At 44.6% G+C, this 14,902-nt stretch overlaps 1 protein-coding gene across 1 annotated transcript in view; it reads right to left on the bottom strand.

Annotated features, from left to right (window-relative positions):
- kiaa0586 (KIAA0586 ortholog) overlaps positions 1 to 14,902 on the bottom strand; it is an 818,517-nt gene that overhangs the window by 59,822 nt on the left and 743,793 nt on the right. Inside the window, exon 31 of the mRNA XM_038780001.1 lies at positions 819 to 906. Coding sequence (XP_038635929.1) covers positions 819 to 906 — 88 coding nt within the window. The remainder of the gene's footprint in view (positions 1 to 818; positions 907 to 14,902) is intronic.

Genomic DNA, 14,902 nt, shown 5'->3' with positions numbered 1-14,902 from the left:
ACCTTCGTTCGAGAGTTGTCGCCCGATTCCTTTTTCAGCCTCACCCCCACCCCCACGACGGCTATTTTTAAAGGCCAGGTTTGCCAAGTCAGGAGATCTCCCACCTCGGCGAACCCAACCCTGGACATGCAGTCTATAATTCAATGTGCCTGTTCCAATTTCTGGGTTATGTGCTAAATATTACCTCAACTTCAGCATCACTGGTATCTCCTGCAAGAAATTAGTGAGATGGAGCTTCAGGTTGCAGGAGGCTCTTGTGGAAAAGGGAAAGATGTGATGCAACACAGGCAGCTATTTGATGTTCTCAATCTCAATGGTGAATAAATTCATGAGCTTTTCACACTTGGCTGGAGATTGTATGATACTTTTAGAATTTCTACTGGCATTTCCGCACACTAACTTAATAGAACCCGAGTCGGTGAAAAACGATAAATGCTGTAAGAAAGAAACAATTATAAGGCAATGTAGGCATTTGATTTCCTTAAAATACTGAAAATGTGTGTGTTCCCATTTCAACTTTGAATCAACTGTGAAACACTGACAGAAATGTTATAACTTTGCAAATTGGATGGTGTACTTTGAAACAGCTTCATTTGCTTCAGGATGAAGTTTTTTGGTCCCGAGGGGAGAACAACCTCCCACCATACATTCCTGGAGGAAAGTTCTCAAGTTTGGAAGGCTCTCAGCCAGATTTTGGAACAGCTTTGAATAACTGCATCCAACTTTGGCACTGCTGCTGTTGGCAGCTGCTTCAGTTAAACAGAAACAACGCAGCAACCAGGCTCCAGGCATAAGAGGTAAACTGAAGCTGAACTTACTTGGCCGTGTGGTGTCCGTGGTTCTACTCTCGACTTTTATCACTCGTACAGGTGCTGGTTTTTGCTCCATCGCTGATAGGTCATCACCCTAAAGAAAGGTGCAACAAATCTTATGAAGTCGAAGTCACTTTTCACAAGACTTTCATTCAGTACTGATGCCTTAGCTCGGCATGTGATCCTAACCCTAAAGTATGTTCTTTTCAAACTAATTTACTGAAACTATTCTTTGAGTAGCATTTTGTATGAATGACTTCCAATCGTCTAATGTAACATAATGTTGGTGTAGATGAAAATTAAAACTTTTGAAAATGAAACAAAATTTGAGTTTTTAGCTCGCGATGAGGGCAGGCCGGAGGCAGGCATGTAATTTCAGCCATTTTCCTGAAGATGGGATGGTTGGGGGGGGGGGGGGGGGGGGGGGGAGCACTGCCAGGTCTACCAGCCAGCATGCGACAGGTAATTAATTACTTCTCCTTGTTAAGAAGCTATTAAACCCATTCTGGAAGGCAGTTTCCTAGTGCCTTGGAGGTCTGTCCTGCCTGCCTCGCTTGAGCTGCAGCAACAGGTTGCCCTATGGAAGGGATTCTTTCCCCCTCCATCAAACTAGCACTCACAAGGGTGGCTGCCGATTGTATTTTTTAATTTAAAATTTGAAATAAGATGGAGGCAGGATGACCCCATTTTGGAGTGCCCTCTCCCTCACTTAAAGGTGCCCAGCTGTTTCTGTCAAGCTGAAGAGCCTCCAAATAGAGAGCCCACCTGCCACCCTTAATTGGACCAACAGCACTGGCCATTAATTGGCAAATTCAGGCAAAATCACTGTTGTTACGGACGCCTGGTCAGACCCCAACAGTGGCTAAGATACTGGACCAGAACCGACCGCAACATTTTTAAATTCTGTAAGACTGTGCGAAAAGATTGAGTTGTTCCAGGAATAATTGCATAAGACATAGGGCTTCATTATGTTTAACAAATAAAACTTTATTTACATAAAAGACAAACAATATTTAAACTTTTAAATCTAACAAGAACAGCCTGCATGTATTCTTTAACCCTACCACGTGATTTCCAATTAAACAGCACATAAAATGACCATACAGCTCTCAACTCCACTTCGGCAGGCGGGCAATAATGATACTTGCATTTGCAGAATATTTTCCTGTTGTTAGTGTGGCTCCTTCAGACCTGTGTTCGAACGTTTGTCCCTGTGGTAGCTTTTCATGACCTCTCCCGGTGGCTTTCCAAATCCTTCTCCCCCCACCTGTTCAAACAGGATACTTTTCTCTGTCCGAGTTCTGCCCAGCCCCGAAAACAATACTTCAGTTCTGGCGTGTCCAGATAGCATCACTGCTATCTTGGCTTTTAATTGCCCAATCCCACTTGCACAAAAGAACAGGGCCATGCTATGAATATGCAATTAACCTCCAATTTACGGACAAAGAGACCACCAGACTCTGTAATGGGCTAATAGCTGGTCAGATCAAAGTGTCCCGGAGGACAATCACCCCGGCTGAACAAGGGTATCCTGTGTATTCTCATTAATGAGTTTAAGTCTGAATGGGACAATGTAACTCAGGCCGTGTATCCATGTGTGGGAGTATACCTCTGATTCAGTGCTAGCAGTTTTACCTTCAGTCTGTTAACACCGAAATTGCCCACATCTTCGATCCAATTTCCAGATCCAATTTCCTAACCTATCGCTATCGTAACACTGTTGGGTGACTGTTCTCACACGTTGCAGGCTTCTGAGTCCATTTTAGCCTGACAGCAGGATCTTGAAGCCCATGAGGAAAATCTTGGTTGTGGTTTTGTCACATGAAAGTAATTATGAGTAATGAGAAAACTGGTTAGGGAAATGGTTTTTGCATCATTCAAATGTGTCTTCTATCTGGGTAAGTTAGAGTTACATTAATGGGACCTGACAGAGATACTGGTGTGGTGCAGTGGCTGACCTCCTCAGTGAGAATAGCTTAAGTAACTGGTCTCAAGACTAAAATTACAATTTATTTTAAGAGTTTAATGGCACGAGGTTTGAAAAGGGACGCGATCCAATGGCCAATCTGCACCCAAAAGGTAGCTTGCCGCGGTGCAGCTTAGCCGATATGAGCTGGGAGACCCCACACCCGGGATCTACCCGGCTCGCAACGCCTCGCGAGATCCGGCCTGATCTTGCAAGATGTTGCGACGTAAATCCTGACCATTGTGTGTGGGGTCACTTTTTTCCAAATCTGCATATTAGAGTGAGACAGCTAGCCTTACTCTAATGTGCAGATTCCTGAGGTACCTGAGGCTTTGGGATTCATCCTCTTCGTCTCGGAGACCTTGAGCGAGCGCCGTTCAGCAGAGATCCCCACAAAAGGGGACCAGACGGAACAGCACTCGTAGGGGTAAACCAAGGAATCAAAGGCCCCCAGCTGCATGCCCTTTGGGCAGAGCGGTACCCAGTCATTGCTGGTGCCACCTGAGCACCTTGGCAGTGCCAGGTTAGCACCCTGGCAGTGCCACTTGGGTGCCAGCCTGGCACTCACTTTGTTCCATTTAGTTAGATCTTCAGAAGTATTTTTGAAAATCTGAGATACACCCGATTTTATTTTTTACTTATATATGGATGGTAGCAGAAAACCGTCGACCTACAAAGACATATGAACTATGAATCAGGGGCAGAATTAGGCCATTCAGCCCCTGTTGTTGTTTCTGCCATTTAATAAGATCATGGCTGAACTGATTTTGTTTCGTACTCCACATTCCCATCTACCACTGACAACCTTGGATTCTCTTGCCTGACAAATCTAATCTAACATAGAATATATATGCAGAAGGAGGCCATTCGGCCCATCGAGTCTGCACCGACCCACTTAAGCCCTCACTTCCACCCTTTCCCTATAACCCAACAACTCCTCCTAACCTTTTTGGACACTAAGGGAAATGTAGCATCGTCAATCCATCTAACCTGCACGTCTTTGGACTGTGGGAGGAAACCAGAGCACCCGGAGGAAACCCACGCAGACACAGGGAGGACGTGCAGACTCCGCACAGACAGTGACCCAGCGGGGAATCGAACCTGGGACCCTGGCGCTGTGAAGCCATAGTGATAGCCACTTGTGCTACCCTGACATAAGACATAATAACAAGACATAAGACATATTTACACAGATAATAAGATGCAATCTGCCCAGCAACAAGTCGAAATCTGCCGAGCAATAGCAGTAGCCAGCATTCAAAAGGCCAGATGAAATGCATCTTTTCCAGTAACGAGATTAGCAGGCCTCATAGATAAAATAAGGTGTGAATCATCTATTAGTAGAAACAGCTTACCGAAAAGATTGGGAGATCAGGAAGGTATACACATGCTAATTTCTAGAGTGAAGGAATTTGATAGAGACAGACAACCAAACCCACAGAATGCAAATTCAAATGGGAGAAACTGTATGATTGCCAGTTCCTCAGGAGCAGGGAGGCCAGTTTACATCTAGCAGCCTGGAGGCTAGTTTTACATCTCCATAAGACCATAAGACCATAAGACATAGGAGTGGAAGTAAGGCCATTCGGCCCATCGAGTCCACTCCGCCATTCAATCATGGCTGATGGGCATTTCAACTCCACCTCCCAGCATTCTCCCCATAGCCCTTAATTCCTCGCGACATCAAGAATTTATCTATCTCTGCCTTGAAGCCATTTAGCGTCCCGGCCTCCACTGCACTCTGCGGCAATGAATTCCACAGGCCCACCACTCTCTGGCTGAAGAAATGTCTCCGCATTTCTGTTTTGAATTTACCCCCTCTAATTCTAAGGCTGTGCCCACGGGTCCTCGACTCCTCGCCTAACGGAAACAGTTTCTTTGCGTCCATCCTTTCTAAGCCATGTATTATCTTGTAAGTTTCTATTAGATCTCCCCTTAACCTTCTGAACTCCAATGAATACAATCCCAGGAACGCCAGCCGTTCCTCATATGCTAGACCCGCCATTCCAGGGATCATCCGTGTGAATCTCCGCTGGACACGCTCCAGTGCCAGTATGTCCTTCCTGAGATGTGGGGCCCAAAACTGGACACAGTACTCCAAATGGGGCCTAACCAGAGCCTTATAAAGGCTCAGTAGCACATCGCTGCTTTTATATTCCAACCCTCTTGAGATAAATGACAACATAGCATTCGCTTTCTTAATCACGGATTCAACCTGCATGTTTACCTTTAGGGAATCCTCAACTAGCACTCCCAGATCCCTTTGTACTTTGGCATTATGAATTTTCTCACCGTTTAGAAAGTAGTCTATGCTTGGATTCTTTTTTCCAAAGTGCAAGACCTCACATTTTCTCACGTTGAAATGCATCAGCCATTTCCTGCACCACTCTCCCAAACTGTCTAGATCCTTCTGCAGCCTCCCCACTTCCTCAGCACTACCTGCCTGACCACCTAACTTCGTATCATCAGCAAACTTCGCTAGAATGCCCCCAGTCCCTTCATCCAGATCATTAATATATATGGTGAACAGCTGCGGCCCCAACACTGAACCCTGTGGGACACCGCTGGTCACCGGCTGCCATTCCGAAAAAGAACCTTTTATCCCAACTCTCTGCCTTCTGTCAGAGAGTGAGAGGGCCAGCTTTATACCTAAAAGTCGAGAGGGCCAGTTTTGCAGCTAACAGCCTCTAAGTCTTAGAGATAAAGCAGTGCTGAAAACCTTTGTAAAGGCAGTTCAAATATCTTTGTTGGACCAGGACCAGACGTTTCCCAGACTTGATTATCCTCTTTGTATCGTGTGATAACTATAAGCTGGTTTTCACTTATAGATCTATTTACTTTGGATGTTATTTGGGGAAAGAGGAGTTCAGGGATCGTATACATATTGCAATAAGGGGTACGTTCTACATAAACTGTGAATGTGTTTAGTAATTAATAATTTAAAAAATCTTTGTTAGTGTCAGAAGTAGGTTTACATTAACACTGCAATGAAGTTACTGTGAAAGTCCCCTAGTTGCCACAATCTGGCACCTGTTCGGGTACACTGAGGGAGAATTCAGAATGTCCAATTCATCTAACAAGCACGTCTTTAGGAATTTGTGGGAGAAAACTGGAGCACACACCCGGAGGAAACTCATGCAGAAATGGGGAGAACGTGCAGGCTCTGCACAGACAGTGACCCAAATCAGGAATCGAACCCGGGTTCCTGGCGCTGTGAAGCACTAGTGCTAACCACTGTGCTACCGTGCCACCCATAATGTACTTAATTATCTTAACATAGTATAGTCTGTTCATGTGTATTTGTCTTTTCTTTAATTCAATAAACAATTTTAGTAACTGTTACACTATGACTGGGTTGCTAATTCTCACTGGGGTTTCACTTGATTCCTCACATACACTCCAAAAACAAAACTATACATCCCACGAACCAGTTTTTCAAGTTGGGATACCCTAAGATAACATCAGCCTGGTTCATGATATCACCCCTCACTCTTCCAAACATCAGTGTAAACAAGCCCATTCTGTCCAACCTTCATTCCAGGTATCACTCTAGTAAACCTCCTCTGAACTGTCTGGCGACTAGGGGATTTTCACAGTAACTTCATTTGAAGCCTACTTGTGACAATAAGCAATTTTCATTTCATTTCAAGTCCACGCATTTATATCCTTCCTTAAATAAGGAGATCAAAACTGCACACAGTATTGGACAAGTGGGGCCGGATTCTCCGTTCTGGAGACTAAGTTCTCTCACTAGTGGAGACTCGCTACTGGCATTCTTTAACACTAGGAGCGGTGCCCAGGGTGTGATTGTCTCGCCTCTACCATTTATGCTAATTTATGCATGGAGGAAAGCTTGCTGCATTCCGTTGGAATCTGGTATCAAGCCGCCTTTTTGAGCAGACGGCCCGATTCCGAGGTCCGGCAGCGGCCCCTCTTCCCCAACAATGCAAATCCTGCCCCCCACCCCTGACAAGTAGGGGCACCCCCACCTCAGGAATAATGGATCACAACCCCACAGCATGCACATATGAGGGTAACCTGATCCCCCAGCCCCCCATCAGGCCCCACCAGCCCCTCATCAGAGACCCCCCTAAAAGCTGAAAAGCAGTCTTGGCAGTAGAGTTAAAAATCACATACCCTTTCCTGACATCTGCTGCCTCAGACAAAATGTTTAAAGTTGCAGCTGTTACAAGTGTCAGAGGCTTCTACTCTTAAAGTGGCTTCAAATTCCTTGATAGCCGTTGAAATACAAATCTTCCATTCTTCAATTTCACACAGCAATACATTGCATTAGCCAGTGATTGACAGTTTTATTGCTCCAGAAACAGGTGCTTATTGGATTGCTAGCCTATCTTCCCTTCATGCTTGACTGCATCTCCATTACCCGGATCTTATGATAACCACAATGTTTAGAAACATTTGCTATGATTGACAGTTCCGCACTAGATCAAAAGCAGCTATGTGTTTTCTGCTATGGAAAAGAGGTAGTGACACTTTTGTCTGAGGCAGCAGATGTCAGGGAAGGGTAATTGAAAATGCAGTGATTTTTCACTCTACTGGCTGGACTGCTCCAGCTTCCAGGCAAGGATGAGTGATGGGGGCCTCTGATGGGGGGGGGGGGGGGGGGGGGGGTCTATTGGTGGGCTCTCTGAGGGGGCTCTTGGATGGAGGGTCTGATCAGGGGTCTCTGATGGAGTGTCTTTGATGGGGAATTTTTATGGGGGTGTCTGATGGAGGATCTCTGTATGGGTCTCTGATGGGGGATCTGATGGGAGGGCGAGGTGGTCAGTGGGGAGATTGGACGGGGGAGGGGAAAGAGGGGCCTACCGACGGACTTTGGGTGGGACCTCAGTTACACAAATCCCACCAAGAGGATTCCTGCTGTGTGAATCGGTGCATACTGACGGGGGGGGGGGGGGGGGTGGGGGGGGTTTGCTGCTGGAGACTCGGATGCAAATGTGATTTATACCCTCCCTCCAGCGCGGGGCATGTAGCTGACTGCTGCCGCCTGCAGGGGACCGAAGCATCGGAGGGCACCCATCCCGTTTTTTTGGCCGACGCTCCATTCTCCACCAGATCGGGAAACCCACTGCTGGCATTGGGCAATGGAGAATCCACCTCGTGGTTTCACCAATGCCCCGTATAACTGAAACATAGTATTCGTACTTTTATGTTCCATTCCTCTCGTAATAAAGGATAACATTGCATTGGTTTTCTTAATTACTTGCTGTGACTACATATTAACTTTTTGTGACTCGTGCACTAGAACATCTAGATCCCTCTGCCCCATGGAATTTGGCAGCCATTCTCTATTTCCGTAGTGCTTTGCTGTTTTATTCTTCCTGTCAGTGAACAACTTCACATTTTCTCACATTATACTCCATCCGCCAGATTTTTACTCACTCAACCTATCCTACAGCTTCCTTATCTCCTGTTCATAAAGTACTTTTCTACCTATCTTTGTGTCACCTGCAAATTTATCGACCATGCCTTTGCTCTCCTCATCTAAGTCATTGATATGAATTATAAAAAGCTGATGCCGCAGCACAGACCCCTGTGGGACCCCACTTGTCACATTCTGCCAGTCAAAAAAGATCCATTTATGCATACTCTCTGTATTCTGTCAACCAGAAAATCTTCTATCCATGTTAACATATTACCCCTTACACCATGAGCTCCTACTTTGCGCAATAACCTTTTATGTAGCACTTTGCCAAATGCCTTCTGGAAAACCAAGTATAGTGCACCTACAGGCTCCACTTTATCCAGGGCGCATGTTACTCCTTCAAAGAACTCCAATATATTGGTCACATATGATTTTTCTTTCACAATACCATGCTGACTCTTCCTCATTACCTTGAGTTATTCTAAGTGCCCGGCTATAACCTTCTTAATGATCGTTTCTAGCACCTTCCCTATGAAAGACATCAGGCTAACTGGCCTACAGTTTCCTCTTTCCTGCCTCCTTCCTTTCTTGAATAGAGGAGCTATATTTTATACTATCCAGTCTGATGGGATTTGACCAGAATCTAAAAAATTTTGGAAAATGAACGGAAATGCATCTGCTACCTCATTAGCCACTTCTTTTAAGAACCTGGGATGAAGTCCATCAGGACCCGGAGACTTGTCAGCCCGCAGCTCCATCAGTATTCTCAGTAGCATTTTCCTAATGATTGTAATTTCACCAACGTCCTCTCTCCCCTCCACCTCCTGATTTACAGCTATTACTGGAATATTTCTTGTATCCGCTATAGTGAAAACAGAAGGAAATATTTGTTCATTCCATCTGCCATTTCCTTATTATTTGCTATTAATGCCCCAGTATCACTTTCTAGAGGAACAACATTCATTTTACTTACTCCTTTCCTTTTTTAATACTCGTAGACACCCTTGCTATCTGGTTTTACATTTACAGCTAGCTTTTTCTCATACACTAATTTCTGTCTCCTGGTTAATCTTTCAGTAACTCTCTGCCGTTCTTTATATTCTGACAAATCTCATCTGACCTCTCACTCACCTTTGCACAGTTATTTGCCTTTTCCTTAATATTGATGCTTTCCTTAACTTATTTAGCTAATCACGGATTGTGGGTTCTTCCCACAATCTCACAAAGGCCGGAACGTCCGCCTCTTTCTCCTCCTGGATTCCCGGGTCCTGCGATACCCCAAAAATTGCCACCTCCGGACTCATTGCCACCCTCATATTTAATACTGTGGACATGGCGTCAGCAAACTCGTGCCAAAATCCCCTCAGCTTTGGGCATGCCCAGAACATATGGACATGGTTCGCTGGTCCTCCTGCACATTTTGCACACCTGTCCTCCACCCCAAAGAATCTGCTCATCTGGGCCACTGTAATGTGAGCCCGGTGAACAACCTTAAATTGGATCAGGCTGAGCCTGGCACATGTTGCGGTCGCATTGACCCTTCCTAACGCGCCCGCCCAGAGGCCCTCCTCTATCTCACCCCCCAGCTCCTCCTCCCACTTTTGCTTCAGGTCCTCGGTCTGCGTCTCCTCCGAACCCATAAGCTCTTTATATATGTCCAAGACGCTCCCCTCACCTATCCATCCTCTAGATCTGAATCCCCCTTAGTGGCAGGAGTGGGAAGGTTGGTACCTGCTTCCACAGAAAGTCCCGTAAATATCAGAATTCATTTCCTCCAGCCAATGCAAACTTCTCCTCCAGCATTCTCATACTCGGGAAGCTTACTTCTAAGAACAAGTCCCTCATCCTCTCAATCCCCGCTCTCCGCCAAATTCGGAACCCCCCATCCATCCTCCCCGGGGCAAACTGATGGTTATCGCAGATTGGGGACCACACCGACGCCCCCTCTGCTCTCACATGTCTCCTCCACTGCCCCCAGACTCTCGGGGCCGCCACCACCACTGAACTGGTGGAGTACCGCGCCGGCGGGAACGACCGCCAACGCCCCCAAACTTGTGCCCTTACAAGAAGCCGCCTCCATGCGCACCCACGCCGGCTCCCCGCCCCCCACCAGCCACCTCCTCACCATGGCTATATTAGCCGCCCAGTAATAATTGCTGAAATTCGGCAGCGCCAGCCCTCCGCCCCCCGACTCTGCTCGAGCATTGCCCTCTTCACCCACGGGGGCTTGCCCCCACACACAAAGCCCACGATAATCTTATTGATCTGCTTAAAAAAGGACCGCGGGATGAAGATGGGGCAGCATTGGTAGACGAATAGGAACCTCGGGAGGACCGTAATTTTTACCGACTGCACTTTACCCGCCAGCGACAATGGGAGCGCATCCCATCTCTGGAAATCCTCCTTCATCTGGTCCACCAACCGGGCTAAGTTTGAATTTATGTAGCCTGTCCCAATCCCTCGCCACTTGGATACCCAGGTACCTAAACTGTCCCCTACCACTCTGAACGGCAGTTCCCCCAATCGCCTCTTCTGAACTCTCGCCTGAACAACAAACAACTCGCTCTTCCCCATATTGAGCTGATACCCCGAAAACTGGCTGAATTCCCCTAAGATTCCCATAACTTCCCCCATCCCCTCCATTGGGTCTGAGACATACAACAGTAAGTCGTCTGCATACAGCGAGACTCTGTGCCCCCCCCCCCCCCCCCCCCCCCCCCCACCGGACCAACCCCTTCCAGCCCCTTAAGGCCCTTAATTTGAGTATTTTAAATATCCCACTGCCACTGCTTCTACGTTGATCTACTTCAAACCTAGAATACAGTTCATTTTAACTATTTAAGCTTTGATACCGACATGGTTGACCTTATTTACATTTAAAATACTAGTCTTAGGCACACTCTTCTCCATTTCAAACTAAATGTAAAATTCCATCATATCTTGGTCGCTGCTACCGAGAGTTACCTTTACTCTGAGGTCGTTGATTAAACCTATCACATTACACAATGCTAAGTCTAATATATCCTGCTCTCTGATTGGTTCCAGAACATGCTGTTTTAAGAAACTATTTCAAAAGCATTCTGTGAACTCCTCATCCGGGCTACTACTGCCAATCTGATTTTTCCAATTTATATAAAGATTAAAATCATGCATAATTATTGCCGTCCCTTTGTCACAAGCGTCCAATATTTCTTCTTGCGTGCTTCCTTATGATTTATGGTTAGTTTTCGGGGGTCTGCAGAGCCACTAGTGACTTATTTCCCTTACTATTCCTCATCTCCACCCAAACCGATTCGACATCCTGACTTCCTGAACCTAATATTGCACCAATGCTATCCTCAATTAACAACGCTACCCCACCACCTTTTCCTAGCTTCCTATTCTTTTTGAATGCCATATACCTCTCACTATTCAGGACCTTGTCCTTGTCATGTCTGAAGCCACCTCTCTGTAATGTATCGGATCATATTTACTTATTTCAATGTGCACTATCAATTTGTTTCCTTTGTTACGAATGCTACGCACATTCAGATACAGATCCTTTAGTTTTTGCCTTTTTGTTATCTTTGTAACATCTAGTCTTGACTGTTGGTGTATTCTTAGGTTTTTTAAATCTCTGTCCTTTCCTGTCATTCTATGGCCTCCATTTCACATTTTACTATTTTGCTCTCCTGCCTTGACTCTACCCTTTGATTTGCTATATCGACCTAAACTCAATCCTTCACCGCCACCGCCACCCCCCCCCCCCCCCCCCCCAGCTTACATGAAGAACAACTTTGTCAATTTTCACCACAGACCAGTGAAGTTAAATTCCTTTCATAAACCAGAAAGCTGGAACAGTGGAGAATCAATTATCTCTCTGTCAATCACCTGCACTTTCAATCATCCAAGCTGAATAATGCCCTTTCTTATAAGTTTTGAAAATCGTGTTGCATTAAAGATGCACACAGTACAATATGTAATGAAAGGAAATCCTGATGTACTGTTTGACTTTCTGAATAAGTTCATTACCAGGACACCACATAGTTTCAGTCACAGAAGATAATTTGAGGCTCTCCTGCATAGAATTGCAGTGGGTTTAAGTGGTCAGGGTTGCTGATATTCACACTGACAAACTCACCATAAATACAAAATGTGCTGTAATAATTGCACTTACTTATGGATGTGATACAATTACACAAGAAAATCTCGCGACACAGGGTGTCGCAGTTTTCAATGAACAGCAATCAATTTTACATAAGTGAAGCCAAAGTACTGTTTTACATTTAATTGAATCAATACTGAAGTCTTTTCGAGGAGATAGATCCCCTGGAGGTTTATCTGAAATCAAATTAGAGTGGTGTGTAATGGAGGAATTATACAAGAATTTGTTGTGACTTGTTCCATGTAAACTTTAGCATATTCAATAATTTAACGTTCTGATATTAATTTAGTGTGTGCAATGATTGCCGCTTCTTAGGATTGCATTATGCCAAATCCACAGTGAAAAAACAAAGTAAAAATGTGCAGCACGCATTCTGAGGCTGGGTAGCGCGCAGTGAATTGGCACACTGCACTTTCGGTTTAGGAGTCTTAATTCAAATCCTTCCCAAAACAATGGGCTGTAATGCTCCACTGAGAAGTTTGTGTAGTTCCATCTGAGGCCCCGATGCATTTGAACATATACCACTGAGTTCCCATATTCAGTGTAATTGGATCCGAATTGGAAATCTCAGTTGAATGGATACAAGGATAGTTGGTGATTCAGTGACACAGTAAGGAGTACTCTATTGATGTTTAAGGGTAGGTACAATGTGAAGGAGAAGGTACCAACTTTGAGTTACAAAACCGAAATATGGAGCTAGAATAAATAATTCAAGCCCTCGACACTCATTTTCTTCAAGCAATATAATCCTTTTCAATCTGAAACTTTAAAGGCTAATTTGTAAGCATGGTACATTTCCTCGTGAACCCATTGTGGGTAGATTTTCACCTTTATTGCTTTGAGTGATATTCTGAAAGAGTGGATCAGCTGCCTGATTTACATTCTTTGATTATATAAAGGGCAGGTGCCTTTTTTTCAGCCAGATTTGCGCTTAGGCGCCGAAGGCGAAAAGTCCATCCCCCCGAGCACTGGGTTGAGCATCAAAATCACAATCCAAATATACGCTGTGCCTCAAAAATAGGCCACTATGATGGGAAACAGCCTCGGGCATCCTGGTTTGTTCCATAGCATTGTAAATATCTCACATTGCCCTGAGGATTATCCAGGATCTTTTACCTTAACTGGCTGCTGCCTGGAATTTTCTTATCCCATCAATAATAGATCTTTTTCCAATGTTCGAAATTCACTAACTATCCTGAACTGAAATTTATTTTTCGCACATCCATTAATTAAAACAATAACCAGCTTTTTGAAATAGTAGTGACTAATGAAGATCATTTGTGCAAAAACAATTATTGGGATCCCCAGATTTGTAAAACCTCTGCTTTCGTAGTTCATGCAGCATTGCAGCCCTTTTCAATGCGATTCACCTGAAATCAAGCAAACTAATGCAAAATATTGAAGAATTTCATGCACAAATTAAGTCCAGTGCAAATTAGAGCTGCCACAGTCTTTTTGCACTGGTTTCATACAGTTTGTGCTAATAACCAGCCACGGCCACAAATCTGATCGTGTCTACAGACTGAATTATCACCATTGAATGTTTCCGGTAACTGCACCAGTTTGTGGGTCTTCGAGGAGGCATTTAAAATTGAGCCACTTCCATTAATAATTACATGGACACAAATAGACGTGTTTTAATTTCCTTTTCAATTTACTATGAAACTGATGATAGGGTGCAAATGTAACTCGTAAAAGATTCAATATAGTTTGTTTTGAATAGTTTTGAGTAATTTAAGATTGTGTTACCCACAGGACACTCTTCGATTATTTTTAGTGATAACCCTGGTTTCAGGTGTGACAATTTAAACTACACCAGAGATTAACACTCTCAAATATAATCATGGAATATTTTTAACAACGGATTGAGAAAACCCTGCCTGAATCTGCTGGTTCATGGACCATTTTGGGTGGGATTCTTTGGTTCCCCCGGCCGTGTGTTTCTTGGCTGCGCCATTAGCTTGTGGCGGATTCTATCTTCCCGCCGTTTGTCAATGGAACTTTCCATTGAAACTACCCTACGCCACTGCAAAACACACTAGCAGGGGCCGCGTTGCCAGCAAGAAAAGCGACTACTGGAGAATCCTGGTCTTTATGTTTGGTGATATGTAAATGAGTTTGAGCAAGAGCTTGAATAAATAAATCTTCTAAACACTAGCACAATTTTAAGTTGAATCTTTACCCAGGTCTCCCCATATGCCCAAGACAAACACTCTAGACCATTATCTTTATTATTCCTAAGGTAGCTTTAGGTTACAGGTAGTAAACAACAACTGTTATCATTGATTATCCGCATGCATTTTAGGCCAGAAAAGAATACTTCCACTTGCAAATGTTGCTCACATAACAATTTCAGCCGGCAAAATTACTATAAGAAGATCTGTCCTCGCACCTCACCAGTATTGTCTGGCCTCCTTTCTAAAGGATGAATTTCTAGCAGCACCAGGTTTAATCCCCATTCTCTTGACCCATATAGAACTTACACTGGAGAGACACCCTTAGTTAATTTAGCTTATCTGGAAAATTAGTGCGAAATACCCCATCTGCTTTATAGTGCCACATCTGAAGTTTGAGAATTTCAGTATCTATGAACA

The sequence above is a fragment of the Scyliorhinus canicula genome, chromosome 2, assembly GCF_902713615.1.
Source record: "Scyliorhinus canicula chromosome 2, sScyCan1.1, whole genome shotgun sequence".
In the NCBI taxonomy this organism is placed as follows: Eukaryota; Metazoa; Chordata; class Chondrichthyes; order Carcharhiniformes; family Scyliorhinidae; genus Scyliorhinus; species Scyliorhinus canicula.
Note: the sequence above shows the minus strand (reverse complement) of the source record. Positions and strands in the feature narration are given on the sequence as shown.